Source organism: Botryllus schlosseri, chromosome 2 (assembly GCF_051294905.1).
Source record: "Botryllus schlosseri isolate E-star chromosome 2, Bs_hap1, whole genome shotgun sequence".
NCBI classification, from domain to species: Eukaryota; Metazoa; Chordata; class Ascidiacea; order Stolidobranchia; family Styelidae; genus Botryllus; species Botryllus schlosseri.
The window spans coordinates 39,492,848-39,512,795 of record NC_137237.1 but is presented as its reverse complement, the minus strand read 5'-3'; the positions used below and the strand labels follow the sequence as shown (position 1 = coordinate 39,512,795).

Here is a 19,948-nt window from a genome sequence, read left to right as displayed (position 1 = left end):
AAAATCCCCAAATTCAAGTTGATTTCGCGCCGGCGACCAGAATCATTCGCGAGATCAATGCGCCCGACATCGCTCGCCTCGAAATCTCGGTATGCACGATACGCTGATTGATCAAATGATCAAAGAAGATAGCAGACATCGCGACGCCTCTATGACGGTGCAGTTTTGAAATACGCATTGTCTTCCTGGTCTACGGCGAGAAACGAACAGCCGTGGAGGTGACATTCGCAATTACAAATTCAAAGTACAAACAACGCCATAGCTGTCAGTGTTCAAACTGTTCATATTCTTGATTAGTAAGTATAGCTTTCTTGTACCGGCGGTAAAATGTAGGGTAGGCGTGTTGCGCAACGTTATGTTACCGCCGAATACTTTGAGAATTGAGAAGTCGATCAATATGTAGAATTTTAAAATCGATGCGACAGTTACATTCGAATATCATGAAGTATTTAAAATTATAAGCTATTTATCATGAATTGAGCTATCACAGGTGCGGCTTGATATGTGGCCTCAGTTATCAGGCCCGGTTGAGCCTCACATTTGCCTTACCCTCACCTCTCCTTTCGCGCTTTATTTTCGAACAATAAATAGGCAAATTGCGTAATTTTGGGAATAAAATGGTCGAAATCTAGTCATTCATAAACAACGATGAAAATACCAATATTCATTATAGGTTTCAGAATTTGCTGTTCACGTGTTCAGTCATCACGACGGCAGGTGATACACTTCCTTTCTGGGTTCTCTGACCCCTCGTCACTGACGTATCACTTTTTACCGTGATATATGTGATGCTGCAGTGACCATGTTTGGTTCCCCCTACACGTGTAATATTTCAAAAACGGATGTACAGCAAATAAACTGGTCTGAAACCTGTGCTGAACCATTTCCTACACCAGGGTCAGAGTTATATTTTTAAATCTCTGACCAGTACCGAGGCTTGCTGTAACAATTGCAAAACGAAATTCAAGTTTCCAACCAATGCTTCATCAAACTTGATCACGCATTTGTGGAGATGTTATCCCAATCTTACCTCCAATCTTGGCCAAATTTACTGGGGCCAGAAATTTGCACACCTTAATGCTCATCAAATGCAATCTAACAGTTTCCGAGCAAGTGAGAATGTAAATGCGAACCAAAATGTTGTAATTAGTAGTTATCCGGGGGTTCTTTCCTTCTGCATTTATTTCAATTTTACACATCTTATCGGTATCATCCTAAACGCTGATGCCTTACCAATTACATTTCATTATCCTCAGTCATCTCTTAGTAGCCTAATCGTTTGATTACATTTCATTGATTGTCCTATAGCTTATTCGCTGTTAGCCGCTCAAACTTCCCGTTGTTAACAGTCGTTTAAAACATTTTCTGTGTTTGTGGTTTTCTGTACTCATGATTAGGAATAGTTCGAATACGATCGAGTTTTTTTTAAATTAAGGGGTAGTCTACGTATCATGAATGAAACAGGAATAGCTTGAGATTGTTGCTAATTACGTCGCTACGGCTGTCAAAGAACACCTCTCTACCGAATCAATTACATGTTTAACAGTAATTGTAATTGTAATTGTAATTTGATATTTTTAGCATTGAGTAATTGTAATTGTTATGTAATTGAAGCATGCAAGGGAGTAATTTAATTGTAATTGAACTGAATTAATGTAGTTGATCCAACTCTGATCCTCATATTACAAAAGAGCATCAAGACGAGCTTACGATCTCATAACTGACGAAAGTATTTTCACACTTTTACTGTTGTCTTCATCTGCTGTATATGGTATTTATCTCAAGTTTCGAAAAATATCATACGGCTCTTCTTACTATAATAAAATTACCAATATGTAACTAGCAAAAGATCTAAGCAACTCAACTTACTCAAGTTTCGCCTGCTTAAATAAGGCAACCAGCATGATAGTAAAAGTTTTTACAGAGAAAATGGGACGCACACTACGAATCCAATGAAGTGAATTCGAACTAGTGCTGTAATGACATCACAAAATAGTTTCTATTGCAGCGTAGCAGTGGATTGACATGTATGGCTCTTTGGGAGTTAAAATGGAATGGGCCAATATCGCTCTTCGGACGAAAAAGGTTCCCGACCCCCGTTATAGAGCGAAGTTATGTCGTGGTTCGCGATATCAGGACTCCAGAAGTGGTCCCTACCGAGGTATTTCTACTTTGTCGAAGAACTCGAGTAGTTTCCGCTACTTGGGGTACTTCCTCGAGTTAACAAAATTTCGGCTACTTCTACTATGTAATATTTTGTGACTTACTTACTTTACACTATTTTCAGTAAGGCAAGTAGAAGTAGTTTAATCCAATCAGAAAGATAGTCTGAGAAATTTCGGGGCTGTTTTCACGGATTAACATTTAGTTTTCATAGAAGTTCATCAAAGTCCAGAATTTTCGGCGCGATACGTGCAAAGTGACAATTATGTTTTCACGGAAGTATCGATGGATATAATTTAGATATCGGCTTGTGTGGCTCTGTTCACACCGCATTGCCGTCCATATGCAATAACAGTAAATACAACCCATCATAACGTTTGCAAATACCGTTTCGCAATCTGAAATTTACCTATAATATCGTAATCCAGCAGCCCCTGGCGTGTCGTACTCTGGAAAAGGAAACTCTGACTTTTTTTTACCGTTGGATCTCATTGTTTAGCAGACAAAGGTTGAAACTTTCTGGACAAAGGACATGAAAGATATTGTCTGCTTTTTAAAAGTAGTGTTTGTATTTCTCTCCCAATTCGTAGTATCGTACTTTGAGTTCAAATTAGTTTTAATTATTTTGTCTCGAGCAAATGCATGTTGAAGCATAAAAGCAAGGGTAGCACTGCCTCTATTTTCGGAAAATAACGCTGCACTATATGGCATTTTTACGATCCATATTTTTTATTACCAAATCGCGCAAAGTGTTAACACCGTATCAGATACATCTTCTCCGTACTTGTCCTCGACTAAAGTACGGCCCTTATAAATGGTTGGGAGGGCGCCATGCCATGATATATTCTGTAACGAGGTGTTCGAGTAAATAAAGGATCATTATCTGATTTCCACATATCAATACTATCATTTGCATCCAATAATGCGGACGAATGCTTATTCAGTCACAAATTGATACTTCCTGGGATACGTCAATATGAATCAAGATCTCTACACCTTACACATTGGTCAATTTGCAGCTTTTGACTATCCATACGAACGAATTACGATCGTATTCTCAACTACTTACTTACTTGAGTAGATTAGAAGTCAGTAAATTTTACTTCTACTTCAAGTAGTTTGAGGTTGCTATTAAAAAGACTAATTCTACTCGTACTTGAGTTGATTCTTTCGTCGATACTTCTACTTCTACTCGAGTAGCTTTCTTGACTACTTGAAAACCTGTGCAGGACTCTTATCAGTAATTGATATTACCAGGGTTACAAATTTATAGATAGCTAATTTATAACCGTTAAGTCAAATCAGAAAAGTATTGGCATGATATTGAATAAACAATTGATAGAATACTAAAATAAAGAAATATCTGTAGCGCAGAGGATGAGGGCCAGAGGGCCTCGCACTGTCGGGACTTAGTCGACCTTCGTCAAGCGGTTTTACTAAGGGGGTCAAGTTTTAATAAGGTGACACAAAGTGTCATGCCGGAACTTTGTCACTGTAAGCAAATGTATGTAACGGGCTGTTATTTCATTTCCTGAACTAAACTGCATGCTTTCAGTTCAATGTATTCACCGCATGCAGCAGCAGCAGCATTTTTTCTTAATTATGGCATAGCGGTACAGTTGGTACTCACGTATCGCTTGTATCGCTTTTCCATAAAATTCGTCAAAGTTGGAAACCACTGCTTTATTAGGACAGATTAACCATAATTGACTTTTCTATTCCAACTTTACATTTTTTCACTCACCGTAAGAAAACATCTCGAAACAGCAATATGTATGTATCGGTAGGCAATTGGAAATTTAACAATAAAATGAAGTCGCACTGTAGGATATTTCTGTTGATGTGCTCACGTGACCTCAGACCTTGTAGATCAGTGGTTCCCAACGTGAGCGATATCGCCCCCCAGGGGGCGATTTGGCGGTCTAGGGGGGCGAAAATCACGAACGGGGCGATAGGGGGGCGATGGCGCGTTAAAACGGCTTTATTGGAGTCGGGACTGTAACTACCGCACTCCAAACCCCCGATTGGGGGATTTGGCGCCCGAAACCGATGGAAGCCCAGAATTATTTCGTGAATTAACATGAATGATAGAGTAATTTTTTAGAAATTCATGCGACTTTTTCAAAAATTTTTCGCTCTGGGTGCGATTTAATATTGTCATGTGTCTTAATGTTTGGGTCCCCGTCACCCAACAAAAATACGCATGATTTATGGAAATGGGAGACTTCGGCGTCGGCCAGTACTGCGCCACGACGCACCAAGACATATGAAGTTAGAGGCCATGTAACATGCGACTTCGAGAAGTGTGCCAGAACGATCAGCAGCGAGAAGACCTTGGCCAAAAAGGAATGCCCTTGTTCTGACTGAAAACTACGATATATATGCATATATGTTTAATTGTCCATAGGCGCCTCAATGGCTGGCGCCGAATGTTCCTGTCCTGGCGACCCTAACCCTACAGGACAAATGCCATCCCGCAAGGAACAAATTATTTGCCAGTAAAGAAATACCAATATGAAATCATGTGCGTCTTTTAGTTTGGTACGTTTTGATGATTTTCATATCTTCTGACATAGCAGATATAGGAGGTCACGAAATTGCATCATGTAAAGGAGTCAATATAACAACGATTCCGCCCGAAGATGTTTATTTATTATTTAGGGGTCCTACCTTTTCCAACATACCACACCGACCATATTGACCGATTCAAACATGAATAATATAAATTTGTCGCGCTTCGCGCGTTTAGGGGAAATACGGTGACTCACCAAACAGTAGCCTACATGAAATAGGGTATAGCTGATATGTAGCGACAAAAAGCCCACTGGCTGAGGGGGGTCTGGGGTTTTGTTTATCACAATATGGGTCCAAAGACCAACGTTTTTTTCGGGGGGGGGGGTGACGAAGTGCTGTTTTCAGTTCCCAATACTTGGGAGGTGAAGATCGCTGTGGAGCTTCAAAAGGGGGCGATGAGTCGAAAAAGGTGTGGAACCACTGTTTTAGATGATGAGGTCCCGATCTCTAAAGAGTACACAGTATATGTGCGAATTCCGTGTTCTCTTCGAAAAAGACCGTACATGCTACCGGCTGATTACATTCAACTCTATTTCTCGTAGGCCGCATACAGGCTACATGAGACCAACTAAAGCTAGACCAGTGGTTCCCAACCTTTTTCGACTCATCTCCCCCTCGACAAAAATTTTCGCCCCTCATATTTACAGATCAAAAAAACGGGGTATATAAATCATGATCACTGGTGACTTGACTAAAACGAGAAAGGTAATTTTTACTAGTAGGTGCTCGGAAAACCGGTTTCCGTGTCTAGTTTCCGTTGAGTTGACCTTTTATTTCAGACAAGTTTCGAGTCATATGCAGAATAAGCCGTATTCACCTGCATCATTTGGCCGCTGTAATTACATATATCTCACTTGACTTTCCAACATTTTCGTCCCCCTAGTCGCTCCCTATGGTATTTTCGCCCCATTGTTTCTTAAAATCGCCTACCGCGGGGCGATATCGCCCACGTTGGTAACTACTGGGCTAGACTTGAGGTTTTCATCCTATGAGTCATGGGCTAATTTAAACTTACTTCGATTTGATCTTCCAGACATCCTGTAATGATCGCCAGGACCTCGTCGTTCATTTTGCAGTTGCTTAAATTCAAGCTAATCAGGCTTCTCCTGCATGATGCCAGTGATCCAACGATATGAGCTTCATCACGACTCAAAGCAACACCGCTAGCATCAATTACGGAGAGTCGCTTTATCAGACCTTTATCATTTGATTCATAAATTGCTGTATATAGTTCCATGCAACTGTATCGATTATCATCATCCTTCAAGAGTCGCCGGAGAATTGATTGAGCGATAACTTGCTGTTTCACCAGCCGATTTGGAACTGTCATGCAAAATATCTTCACGCTAATGGCGTTACAAGTAGGTAAAGAGCAAATTATTTTCGTGACAAATCATCCTGAATAAGAAGTAGCACTCTGATATGATACCCCTGATATGTCAGCAGATGCTGCATGATGATGTAATATATATAAGGCAGCATATCAATATAGCAATTAATTTACTAAGAATAGCTAGTTGAATATACATCGTATCGACACTCGCCTACATCTCCCATTCAGTAGGAATTTAGATGATGTTCACGTTTCGTAAGTATTAAGGGGTTTAGCTACTGCAACCATCCATTCTCTAGGCTTAATACCGTTATTTCGTGAACCAGAAAATATTTCAGCACTCACGATTGAAATAAGAAAATGAATTTTTAATTTGGTCATCGGGTTTGACAAGTGATGACACTGGTCCACACGATTTTGCGCCAGTACTTCTTTCGGTCAACTATACCTAATTTCGGGGCGCTGAATACGAATCTGGCGTTATTTCTGCTCTATCTCATCACGTTTTTGAGGTATAATATACGATGAATATATATCAACTTTTTCGAGATCTTTAAGTAGATTTTGCTTGCTTGCAGTACTTACTGAAGTGGTAATATTTTACAACTACTCCAACATCTACCTGAGCAGTATTCTGGATGAACTAATAACGTTTGCAATTTGGTTTTTGTCAAGTAGAAAGTAGTTCAGGCATATTATTGCACTGCTATCATGAGTTCAATTGTCATATGAAACTCGTGAAATAGCCTCTGGATCACGGTAATTGAATATATTTTTTCGAAGATGCTACCCATGGGTGGTGTCATTATAGTCGTTTTGCGTTTCCTGCGACGATACTTCTTGCGATTTGATATGTAGCCACCTTCTACTGAATGTTGAAAACATGCGACCACCCACCCCCCGACCAAATATATTTGGATATTTACTGGCATTAAGTAATTTTTAAACCTTTCATTTCGTCTTCTACTTGAAATATTTTTCACTTGTCTTGGAAATTACTAATTCTAATTGAGAAGAAATGTAAGGCTTTACTTGTGCTACGTGAGTAGCAACGCCGATCACTTCGACCACTCGAATTCATGGTAAAATATTACGGCAAATCAGAAACCGCCAGAAATGTGAAGCTTTTTGTATTTAGAACTGGCGTTTAATCATGCAAAACACTAACAAAAATCCTCGAAACCATGTAAAAATATCACTAGAAATTACCCAATGCTCATCTATGGCTCTGTTTCAGCATAAAACACATGGCATTTGGTGTAGGCCATAGAATGTCCTATGTTGAGACGGATCGACTGTACTATAACCGATGCGTATTTCTTTCTTTTGTGAAGTAACACGCTCTTCAGGTTTCGTGTTGATCTGTTAGTAAGCAGTTTCCATTCATCTGATTGTCTATAATAGGCAATGCAAAAGAAGCCTTTTATATCGCGGCAATAAACCAAAAGAAAAACAGTTCAGAAACAGCTTTCCTCGATTCCCATGAAATGTGACAGTGTATGGAATCTCGAGAAGAAGAACTAGCATGATAAGTACTGGCGGAGATTATTGATGATAATTTTTTTCAAGTTATTACGATAAGCACTCTTTTTTTTGGAAAGTAGACATCTTGTTTCTTTTATTGTTGCAAAACTAGCTAAAAGGCCACATATTTGGGTCATGTGTCAGAGTGAACAATTCTCTTCTACATAATATACCAACTGTACGATGTTTTGTTCGCAAACTTCAACGTTTTACGAATGACCAGTGTGCTGTCACAAATTGCATTAATCGAATAAGTCTGCAGGACAGATGTATAACGATAGATGACGCATGGAACTGAATTAGGTACGGAGCTACTAATCACGATCTTTAAATGAAGAGTGGTGTATAAAGATGATAACTGCTACCGACTAAAAATAGGCACATCCACATATAAATTTATGGGTCAAAAAGAAGTCCCGATCGAAGGAAGATAGAGAACTGCTGGATTCAAGTTCACCGAAAACTCAGTTATTCTGTCTTACAACAACCCAGGTTTGATTAGTATAGATGATTTCAATAACTATATTTGATCTGTTGCTGTTGTACGCTCACCGTAATATCGCTAACGAAAGCCGAAATTTGATTCCTTTATGAAAATGAGAAAATACATACCGAAAAGACTGACGTGATAGAGAAATTGTTAGCACAAAATCAGATTCAGACATTTAATATTAGCCTAAATGAATCAATTAAATTTTTGGGGCAAAATTTTTTGAAATTTGTAGACCAGTTTAATTTTATGGGTGGAAAGGAGCTTCTGATTGAACGAAGATAGAGATTCACTGGATTCAAGTTCACCGAAAACTCACTCATTCTGTGATAGATAATTTCAATAACAATATTTGGTCTGTGGCTGTTGTATGCTAACCGCGATGTCACTAACGAAAGCCGAAATTTTATTAATTTAAGAAAACGTGAAAAATTCATACGTAAAAAATCTGACGTGATGGAGAAATTCTGACACCAGAATCGGATTCAGCAACCTTGAATTAGCCTAAATCAATCATTAAAATTTCTGACGCAAATCTTTTTTCGAAATTTGTAGACCGGTGTAATTCATGAGTTGAAAGTACCGAAATATGAATACATACACAATTACACATACACACCTAGGAAAGTACATTATCGAAGTCTATATTCTACGTGGAATCTCACCTTTATGAAGTTGATTTGGCGAGTTGTCATAAATGATTCCGCACACGAATCTGCGGACGACCGACCATCGCTCTGTGTGAAGGTGTTTATGGTTGAAGCTTATGAACTTCCGAATCGTCATTTCAGCTACAAACTCCGCCGCAAGAAATTCCTGTAAACTTTGATGACAGAAAAAGAATATGAAATCGCCTTCCACTAGATTGCGACTGAGGAGTTTATTTCCGGGAACTTTCATCATAAGGTCACGAACATCTTCTTTCGAGATCCCAAACATTTCTAAATCCTTCTCATAAAATACGACTCTCCCTTCTTTCATACCACGATATGCCATCGCTTTCAATTTCTTGATAATTTCGGCGATATCGTCGGCATTTATGATGTTTTTCACATCACTCAGAGTGGAGATGATTATTTTGTAGAGTTCGGTGATCGTCTTGGGAGGAGGTTTTGTCGGATCCTTGGACATTATCACTGCAGTTAGGACAAGAAATACAGGGATGGAGACTAAATTGAGCAGCCTGGGGGACATCCTTTGTATCATCTCCCATGCCTTAGCCCCGTCCTGACCTATCAGAAACACGAAAAGATTTTTAGCGTCATCTAGACTCAAACCCGAAAGCGTGATGATGTCTTCAGGTCTCGCTTCTGCCGGTAAATCGGAGATTTGAAACTCCCGCGAAGAGATGACGACTTTTACACGAGGAAGAATGTTGCGTGAGAGAATATTGCACATGATCGTTGCTGAGTCGGCTGAAGAAAAAGGATTGATCTTCTTGTTCACCTTACTATTGATTTGCCATTTAGCCTGATCCAAACCATCGAAAAATAAAATTGATTCCGATGGATTTTTCAACATCCATTCATACATATGCTCCTCGTCGATCACGTTTTGAAACATTCCGCCGAAGAGAAATTTGGATGGCTTGATTGATTCCGAACATTGTATGTCCTTTACTTCAACATAATGTACGAGTTTATAATTTGACTGGAGAGAGCCTGAAGTGGTTGCATGATTTGCAAACGAATGCTCACAAGAACGTCTTGCCATTCTACGCATGAGAGTGGTTTTTCCCGATCCGGCAGAAGCAACTATGGCGGTCACGGAATTATCATAGATGTCCGCTTGAAAAATCTCACCGAGTGTAATGTAATCGCGATCTTCAAGTTGCTGGCGGAAAAATCCAAACTCTTTTCGAAATTGATTTTTAATAACCTGCGTCTTTTGTTTCCGAAACCATCCAGTCTTCCTTTTGACTACCATTTCCTGCACATGTTCATATTTGCCTTTGAAATATCCCGACCCTTTCACTCTTCTCATCTGTGGGTTCACTTCGAAATCTGGTGGACGAAGCTCCTCGGCACCGAAGTCCTCAAGAATTCTCTCCTTTGTCTTTTGCATTGTGTTATAGGTTATTGATTGAATCAGCACCGAAATATTTTCTGAAAAATAATAATAATGTGCACCGAGCACTATATGTTTAAAGTGGAAAGGGTCACATGACGGCTGTTAATTATATTTATAAGTTCATCAAAAATATGCCTCGACAGCAATGTTCCCTCTAATTTTTCACGAGTCTGCGCAAACACGCCAAGTCACTGCGCAGGCCCGTGGACAACAGTGCGCAACCAGGCCCCCCACGGGGTGATTTACCGAACTTCTGGGGGGCTTCGACCCCAGACCCACCTCGGGCTGTACGCTTTCTCCCGGTACTTATCATCTACACTGGGTGCCCGTATAGTGGTTGTGTCGCCTAAAAGCGCGAAAAAATTGTATGATTCATGATTGAATCGGTCAATATGATCGGGAATTGTATATACATTGCTATCAATTTTTATCCTCTTTCTGCTCACATAATCAGATTTACTGGTAGAGCTGATCGAGTGAGGTGTGTTGAAAAAGATAGGCCCACTAAATATTAATAAAATATCTTCGGGCGTACTCGTTGGTATAACAACTTTGTTACATGATGCCATTTCGTGACCTCCTATCTGCTATATCAAAAGATATTGGAATCGCCCAAACGTACTAAACTAGAAGACGCACACGATTTCAAATTGGTATTTCTTTATTGGCAGATAATGTTCCCTCGATATGGCATTTATCTTGTTGTGGGACTGGGATCGCCAGGACAGAAACAGTCGGTACCAGCCATTTAGGCGCCTATTGACAATTAAACATATGTACAATTGTATATACATCGATGTTGTCGATCAGCACAGGGGCAGTTCTTTTAGGTCAAGGTTTTCTCGCTGCTGATCGTTCTGGCGCACTTGTCGGAGTCGCATGTTACATAACCTATAACTTCGTATGTCTTAGTGCGTCGTGGTGCGGTAATGGCCGACGTCCAAGTGCCCATTTCTATAAATTACGTGTATTTTTTTGTTGGGGAAAGGGTACCCAATAATCAAAATATTTAACAACATTAAATGGCGCATTGCGCGATTTTGCTTTTGAAAAGGATAAAAAATATATCATGATTTACGTTAATTTACGAAATAATTTTGGGCCCCCTTCGAGCTTGGCCCTCCATTTGGGGGGTTTGGGGTGCGGCAGTTACGGTCCTGAGTATATCTTACGCAGTGTTTATACCACGCGGAGAATAATATTCGTTAGTTCCTCGTAGATTAACTTCGAGATAGCCCGTTGTTATTTATAACTTTGTTAAACCATGTTATTTCGCCATTCCCAGAAAATAATGCGCTATTGAAATGATATCAGTATCGCTCACGCGTACGAGACCATACTAAAAGAAAAATCTCTTTTGTGGGACGCACGTGATCGCATATTCTCATTTCTTCGCGGAGCGTAATATTTACCTTTGCGGGCCGCACTTGTACCTCGGTTTCAGACTTCAGTGCTAACACTATTTTCCCCTGGCAATCTTCCCTCTAATTTTTTCACAAGTCTGAGTGCCTGCTTGATCCCTTGGACAACAGTGCGCAACGACTAAAAAAAAAACATCACTTCGGATTTTTTGTGCGCAGCTTAGATTTTCTGTGCGCAGAGACGGTTTCAGCACTGCGCATTTGCGCACGTGCGCAGCTTATAGGGAAAATTGCTCGACAGGTGTTGTAAATGCAAGCATTTAACTCATGATATATTCTCCATGTAGATCAGTGTTTCCTAAACCTTATAGAGCTCTTACACCGTGATATTTTATTAGAACTCCTCGTACCCATATTGTTACGCCTTGAAACGCTATGTAGATTTGCGAAATAATTCCGGGCTCTAAATACCGTATAATTCCACAATGCATCTCGTACCCCTTTCTTTCGTGCTTCATACCTCCAACAGGTCCACGGATTGCTGAGACGCTTAATACGAGCCTAAAACTGATTATCTTGATGTTTTTTTTGTTTCCTGTTTTCTTTTGCCCTTTTCATTTTTTATTTATCTAATTGAAAAGTCGATATATAAAAATATCGCTGATTGAGAACCCATGATGTAGATCAGGGTTCGCCGAGACAGAACGGGTCACAGGCCCCGTAGAGGCCGCGGGCCGCATGATTTCAAAGGGCAAATATCGAGATAAAAATAGGCAACGCAGTTCAACAACCACCTTTTGATAACCCTACGTCAGTACAACGCTGTACTCTCTAACGTGGGGAACGGACATGGTTACCACAAAAGAAATAATATTTTATTCAAGAGATACAAATACAACCAAAAATATCAAGGTCATCACTTCCTTTCTATTATGAACTATGAGCTGCCTATAATACCTGACAACACTCTTCAGCAACTAAAGCAGGGATGAGCAACCTTTTTGCTATTCATGAACGCGTTTAGAGTACTTATGTAGCCTACGACCGCATTCCAATGCATGCATAGTCGTAATGAACTAACTGGAGGCCAAATACCCACGTTAAACTGTCCATGGGCCAATTGTCCGTTTCCAGTGAACTCCGGATTTATTTCATTACTCATATTATTATAACCTTAATATACGCACAAAAATCGTGAATAGTCATGTTATGAATAGCCACAGAGATTTGTTTTATTAGTTTGCGAAACTGGAAAAGTTTTTTGGAAGGCGAGACGGGCCTGGATAGCCTTGGTTTGAACATGACTAATATGATAAGAAGCAGGTCGCCAACTCAATAAGCAAACCTTCTAGGTTTTATATATTTGCGAATCTTATTCTAAGGAAATCTGCATCTTCAATCATAGCTATAAGCCTGATTTTCTACAGTCTGACACTATGAATGATGTTTCCAACATTTAGTTTGATGTTAGTGAGTGACATAATTAGTTTTGCTGATACAGTTGATTGGACTAGCAAAAGACAATAGAAAACCAAAATTAGGACCATTAATAAAATGTTTTTTGGATGTCCTTTCATCCTTTTCGTTGAACAATCTGTATTAAATAAATTAAAATAACTGAATAGTTCAGTGAAGGAAAAAATGAAATATGTATTGTGGAATGTAGAATTGTAACCCGCATTCTCATGATGATGATGTTGTTGTTACCCACACCCTTCAGTATCTTTATGAAGTACCTTACGCGCGCGCGTGTGTTTGCGGGGAGGGGGGGTTGTCAGTTCCTCACCGCACGTCACTGCATTGTCTCATAATTTGGTAGCGAAGAGCTAGATCTGGGCGTTTGCAGGAGACGTTCAAACAAGATTTTGTCCGTAAATAGTAAGAATGGTTCGAACGTGAGGTTCACGCTCGCGTTCTGTGTGTGAACCAGACATGGGGTAATCGCGATTAGTAATCGTAATCGATTACGACGATTACAGCATTTTCAAGTAATCGTAATCGCAATCGATTACATTCGAAAAAATTCCGAAGTAATCGTAATCGTAATCGACTACTTACTATATTTAATCGATTTCTTTGTGAAAGAACGATTACTTTTTATTTGTACAAGGACTATGACATAAACTGAACATTCGTGAACAAGGAAGATGTATTATCAACCCGTTCCACACGCCAGTACCCCGGAGCAGGATAATTAATCACCACTCTACCAAGAAACTTGTGTATTGATGTTTGGTTATGCAAACGCAGTTTGACCGTTGCTGCTCGGCGAGCAGTAGGCCTATGTAGTACGTACGTACACTGGACAGAGATTTGAAATTTTGTACTCGTCAAATATAACATTACGGTTTCCACAACGAAGCAATAAAAATCAACAGTTGCTGATATATATCACAACCGAGCCGTTTTTCGTAGCGGCAGCTTGCAGTACATTATATGTATTAAGTTGAAGTCAGAATTTTATGTTCTCTTCATCTTATTCTCATATGACTCTACTTAAAACATGCGCGTTATTTCATAATTCTTTACTCAACATTGGGACCTGCCGCCATAGCCATGGGCTTATATATTATGTTAGCGTTGGTTGTAGCTATAGAATCAGGACCAAAACAGCTATTCGTCCCCCAGTCCAAACGTTAGTCTTTGGCCCCCACAGGGCGATAATTTCAACTTGAAGACTGAATTTCGTCAATAACATTGGTAATCGCATTACATTATTATTAATTTTTATTCCTCTCTCTCTCTCTCTCTGCCCTCGATGGTCAGATTTACCTGTAGAGCTGGGTGCACGTAATTCATAATTATAACGTCTGTTATCTTGTTATAATTACTTTAGTGTATGTTGTTAATTCGTGATTTCCGGCTTGTTATATAATCAAAATATATTGTTGTATCCCTAACGTAGCAGACTAAAAGAAAAACTTTCGTGAGACTCACACACAAATTGTCATGTCGTTATTGCTCTGTGGGTGCCCGCGGGTGGCATTTGCATTGTGGGCTCGGATTGGAAGGACTGGACTATTAGTCACGCCCACCCAGCGCGGCTATTGACAATGGACACGTACCCTAAGTTTCGGCCAAGGTCTTTCTTTAGTAGCACAATTCGTGAAGTCGCGTGTTGATCGAAATTGCATTTGTCTTTTGGTCTTTTGGTATTGACTGAACCTAAACGCCTGTTGCTATAAATTAGGGTTGCATTTAAAACAAAAATAAATTTAAAGCGAGCATGTTTACAACATGCCCTTGTTTAAAACATGTTTTTTTTCAAGCCTTGACGTCACCAATGTGGATTGACATTGACAATTGAAAATATAGGGTAAATATAGCTCCTTTTACGAAATATCTGTACTATAACTGTTGAACCGACATATTTTGAGGGGTTCCAACCATCTCATATCGATGTTCGTCGGCTGAATCGGGTGGTAATTGTGGAAAGCATTTACACCATTATGGCATAATTTTACAACTTGAAAAAACACAACTTAGTTTTTTTTTTGCCTTTTTTTAAAACACTGTTCAAAACAAGTTTTAAACAATGTGTTTTAAACAACCATTTGTTTTAAATGCATGCCTACTATAAATTATATATGCTTTTTTGTTGAGGGAGAGACGTATGCATTCTAAAATCAAGCTTTTCTAGAGAGGATTTAAAGTTAATTAAATCTTTCGAGAATACTCTATAATTTATGTTGGTTTACGAAATACTCTTGAGTCCCCTCCGAGCTCGCTCCCCACCCTATTGGGAAATTTGTGGTGCGGCAGTCATGGACCTGGCAAGAATGCAATTGGTTGGGTGCGATAAATCGTCCTCTATAAATAAGGGCAATGGGTACATTATGACGTAACAAGCAAATGACGCATCTTTTTTAAAGGAAGTTTGTTATCTCATTAGGCCTTTTCAGCACCATCCATATATTGTCTTCCAATACAACTTCTAAAATGCAAAATAAATGTAATCGTGAGTAATCGTGATTACTTTTCCAATGTAATCGTAATCGTAATCGACTACTTCCCGATTTTGCTGTAATCGTAATCGTAATCGCAATCGATTACATTCATGAAGTAATCACCCGATGTCTGGTGTGAACCTCTGAAATTTAGACGTTTACGTTTACAACCGACCCTCGGTGGGTTCTGCACTGTAAACCTTTTTGATATATTACACTTTTCCACGTCATCAAAACATTTTTTGGTTACAATTCATTGCATTTCAACTGCGGGTCATTGTATGCATGGCGCTGCGGCAGCATAAAAATCAACACGAAACTAGTGTACCTAAAAAATCTCAAAAGCTGTACTTTCTTTGTTACAGAAGTTTGCTTGAAATATTCAGTTTTCCGTTTGTAAATATTCAGTGACTCTCTGCTTCGAGCTTGTCCCGCAATCACACAATATCAAGAGCCAAATACGCTACATGTAGGTAGGGTCAGCGAATGATGCTTATTCAACCTATCAACGAAATTCATATAAATAATACATCGTTGTCGAATGTAATAAATTTAGCAGGTGAACGGGGACCATCTTGATTTGATATGTTTATTGTATCGTAAAAAATCCGTGTGATTGGGGTGTTGGCTACTGTATAACTTGTTAATTGGAAAATATCGGTAGCAAGTATGGAAACCCTTTTGACACTCAGCCCAATATAAATGTAGCAATACTCAGACTCCGAATACATACTCCGGTCTGGCCTAGACCGTTAGGACGTAAGCTTGTATTCCCCTGCAAGTCTTCGTCGAAATTGTTGGCAAAGTGACGTAAAATATTGATTGTATGGGAGTATTATACCAATTGATTGCCCCAGTTGATATATAAGGCGAAGTTTAAAAAGTCGGTAGGTACTTCAGAATTGTGACATAATGTGGCACGAGTCGTCACTAGGTATCGGCAGTGGTGGCTTTTGGGGTGGGCGAGGTGGGCGGTCGCCCGGGGCCCCCCCTGGTCGAAGGGGGCCCCCTATTTGGATTTTGCGCTTTTTTCAAGGAGAATGACGAATAAACATGGAAATCCGTGTACCAAGCAAGAATATGATTCCGTACAGATGTGTCAATCATCATCAAATCACTGCATTTGTTAGAAAAGTCCCGTATCCCGATAATCATCACGTCGTCTCTGCATGCGGTAGAATTACTTAGTTTTGATGTAGTCTATCCTCGCACACATGCAAAACAGACATGGCCGAATCCAGGACCTGGGCAAACCTTTTGCGGTGGTACAAGATAGATAATAATAACCGATGCGGAAGGGGGGTCTGGGGGGCGGAGCCCCCCAGAAGTTACGGATAGATGCTTATAGGGGGCCCCCGGTAAGTCTCGCCCAGGGCCCCCCCGTTCGTAGGGCCACCACTGGGTATCGGGTACACTAATAAATCACTTCACTGAAATGTAGGGTTGGAATGAGCAATATGACGCCACGTGGCATCATGAGGTTCACACCATCCCCAGTAAATAATTGATATTAGAGGTATGTAAGATCATTGACGAACATGTTATTGTGGCCGTTTAGGCAGTCGTAAGCCTTCATTTCGACAATGGTACATTTCTCTGAAAACGCTCTCGTCCGTCGCCTTATTATAGAAAATCGCCTGAACAGTTACACCGTACAGTATACTGTGATATCAGACTGCACTTACTTTGAGTAGAATGACTTGCTTCGCCACCGATAATCGTAATGTTATTGACCATCTTGTTTCCATGGACCTGATCTCCAGCTGTGACAACTACCGAGCTGTCTTCGTTAACTTGATTGACATTTCCTCCTTGAGCCAATGTTGCCGATACTAAGATACACAGAATTATTAAATGCAATTCGGTTATACGTATACATATACAATAATGCGTACTCCGAAATTTAAATACGCCAAATTGCGAAATAGTCGTTTCCGAGCTGGATCGAAATCGGTAAACTGACACATCCATGATATCATTCACAAAACCGTTTCCTGGTGCGACATCTATAACGTTTGGCTGGACATCTCACAACCACATGTATCGCAAAGCATTATTTTGCAATGAAACTTTGCGACTGGTCTAAAATCGTTTCGCTACCAATAGTATGAACAGCATATTTCACAAAGGTGAGATGTTTGACGTTTTCGCATATGGATTTGGAACACTCGACCCTGTGGTATAATCGATTGGCGAAATTCTACGCTTATATGAGCAAGTCGCAATTTACCAATGTTGAGGCTGGTTACTTTGAGGCGGAGTTATCTTAGATATCGGTGAAAAATGCAGTTTACAGTGACATAGAATTCAGGAGCTATTTCTTTTCTAGCCATCTTACTTTCAACGCTTTCTCCAGTCACATACAATGAAGTTTGATTTGTTGGTCACCAGAACGACACACCTGCATTCAGGATAAAACGGCATTTCACTCACCTTGGTCTATGGTAGTTTCTTCGCCTCCAGCACTCATAGTTTGATTGACGATTTTATTCCCATGAATATTATCTCCGGCTTGAACTTTTACCAAGCATTTTGTGAACTTCTGAGTGACATGTTCACCTTCAGCCAATGCTGCCGCTAATAACGTAAACGAGATTTATTCTATGAGTAGGATTTAGGTAAATAACATATAATAGTATTAGGTCGTGTTATTATCATTGTAACTAGTGGGTACATTTTTCTACTCAGGTAATCTGGTTACGCATTGACCGATATAACGTATTAGCAATACCTCACTGTTATTTTCGGCAGATCATATTTAGGAGTCCAAAGCGTCCAAATTGAAAGCGTTAATTACTCTCCACTCCGCATTAGGAAGATCTGGGAGTGGCGTTCGCGACTCTTTTATTTAAATCCTGACATCATCATCATCATCATCATCATCATCATTGGTTTATTAGCAATTTTTATCAGTTCAATAAACCACAAATGCGATACAATGAAAGGATACGAAAGTGTCGAAGTGAATTGGAGTAGTCTATGGAATCAAACACCCACGTTGCCCTAGGCCAGTGTTTCCCAACCGGGGGGTAATTCCCCCCTTCGGGGGAATTTTGAAATTTTTAGGGGGGGATCTGACTTAAATTTTTAGGGGGAATCTGGCATTGTATCGGAAAATACACTGGGTTCACAAGGTTTTTAGATTTTTATGGTATAGAACTGTTAAATAGAAATTAGTTCCTACGAATTGTATCTTTCTGTGGCGGATTTGAAGCTAGATGTATGTTTAGATGGCTTCCGTAGATATTACACCGCCTGATAAAGTGAGGCTCAGGAGACGATTTCGATGGGCCCGCGACAGCCTCTCGACCAAATTGCTACTAGGCAGTAAAACGTCAAGCCGAATTCAGCAAGAAGATGGTGAAATTGTTTAACTTTTTAAGCCAACCTATGAGCTAACGTGAAAAACATACCAAATTCACCGATTCAACTCAAGTCCATAGCAAGCGGACTTGGTAATTTATTTTTCGTCGGCGACTACATGACCGGTCAAATTTAACTGTACTTTACCAAAAGTGTGGCGCGGTCCGCATTCGACATAGTTCGGGCATATCTGATTATGTTTGGCCAATAATTGCTCAGTGAACAAATGGTTGCGCGTTAAAACGCACATTTTTTTAGTCACAGACAACTTTTTCATAGGGGGGAAATTTAGCTCAAATATCGGCCAAGGGGGGCACGAGACGAAAAAAGTTGGGAACCACTGCCCTAGGCGATGTAAAGAGGAGGCATGCACACTGAATGAAAAGTAAAAGAAGATAGTACAAAAAAGCAAGCGACAAAAATGGGGTGGCATGTCTTGGAAAGCGAGATGGAAAGGTCAGGTTTTGGTCCGGTAATCTTGAGGATGGACTAGTAGTATTCATTTAGTAGAAATTGTTTGTATTTCGAATTGCATGTGGACATGCTCGTCGACTGACAGATGGCCTGCGGGATACTATTCAACACGTCAGGTCCGGCATATTTGATAGAGCGATGATCTTTTCGGTCTATCATATGATATTTGGACGACGTGGACGAGCGTGTGTTGTAGGCTACTTGTGCGCTTTTGATTCCGAGGTAAAAAAAAGTCATTGAAATATTCGGGGCAATGACCATAGTGCAACTGACACATAAACTGTCAGCACCCCAACAGAAGATGCCATATTGTAACTTCGATTGGATTGGGGATTTGAAGAGTATCAGAAGAACCCAGGCTGGCATGGAGTGTCTATAAGGCTGTAGAACAGGCCGCACTTCGGTGATAATTTAGTGTCTAGCTAGGGACTGAATATGACTCCTCCAGGACATGTCCGAATCCAGTAGAACCCCGAAATATTTGGCATTTTTTAGTTGGAAACAGGCTGACCAGCGATATTATTTTTTGAATCTACTGTCCGCAATTGGGATTTCGAGGCGTATATGCAAAGTTTATTTTTGGCCGTCCACTCTCGGCATTTGGTCACTATTCTAGTAAGCGTCCAGCTCTGCCGTCGTAGATGCGGAA

At 40.1% G+C, this 19,948-nt stretch overlaps 1 protein-coding gene across 5 annotated transcripts in view; it reads right to left on the bottom strand.

Annotated features, from left to right (window-relative positions):
- The window catches only part of LOC145458996 (protein NLRC5-like), an 87,329-nt gene that overhangs the window by 42,584 nt on the left and 24,797 nt on the right, over positions 1 to 19,948 (bottom strand). For all 5 annotated transcript variants that reach the window (XM_080337516.1, XM_080337532.1, XM_080337539.1 and 2 more), the window contains 4 exons: positions 17,896 to 18,039; positions 17,148 to 17,294; positions 8,750 to 10,189; positions 5,753 to 6,060 (listed from right to left, as the gene is read on the bottom strand). In XM_080337516.1, the coding sequence (XP_080193642.1) occupies positions 5,753 to 6,060; positions 8,750 to 10,189; positions 17,148 to 17,294; positions 17,896 to 18,039 (2,039 nt within the window). The remainder of the gene's footprint in view (positions 1 to 5,752; positions 6,061 to 8,749; positions 10,190 to 17,147; positions 17,295 to 17,895; positions 18,040 to 19,948) is intronic.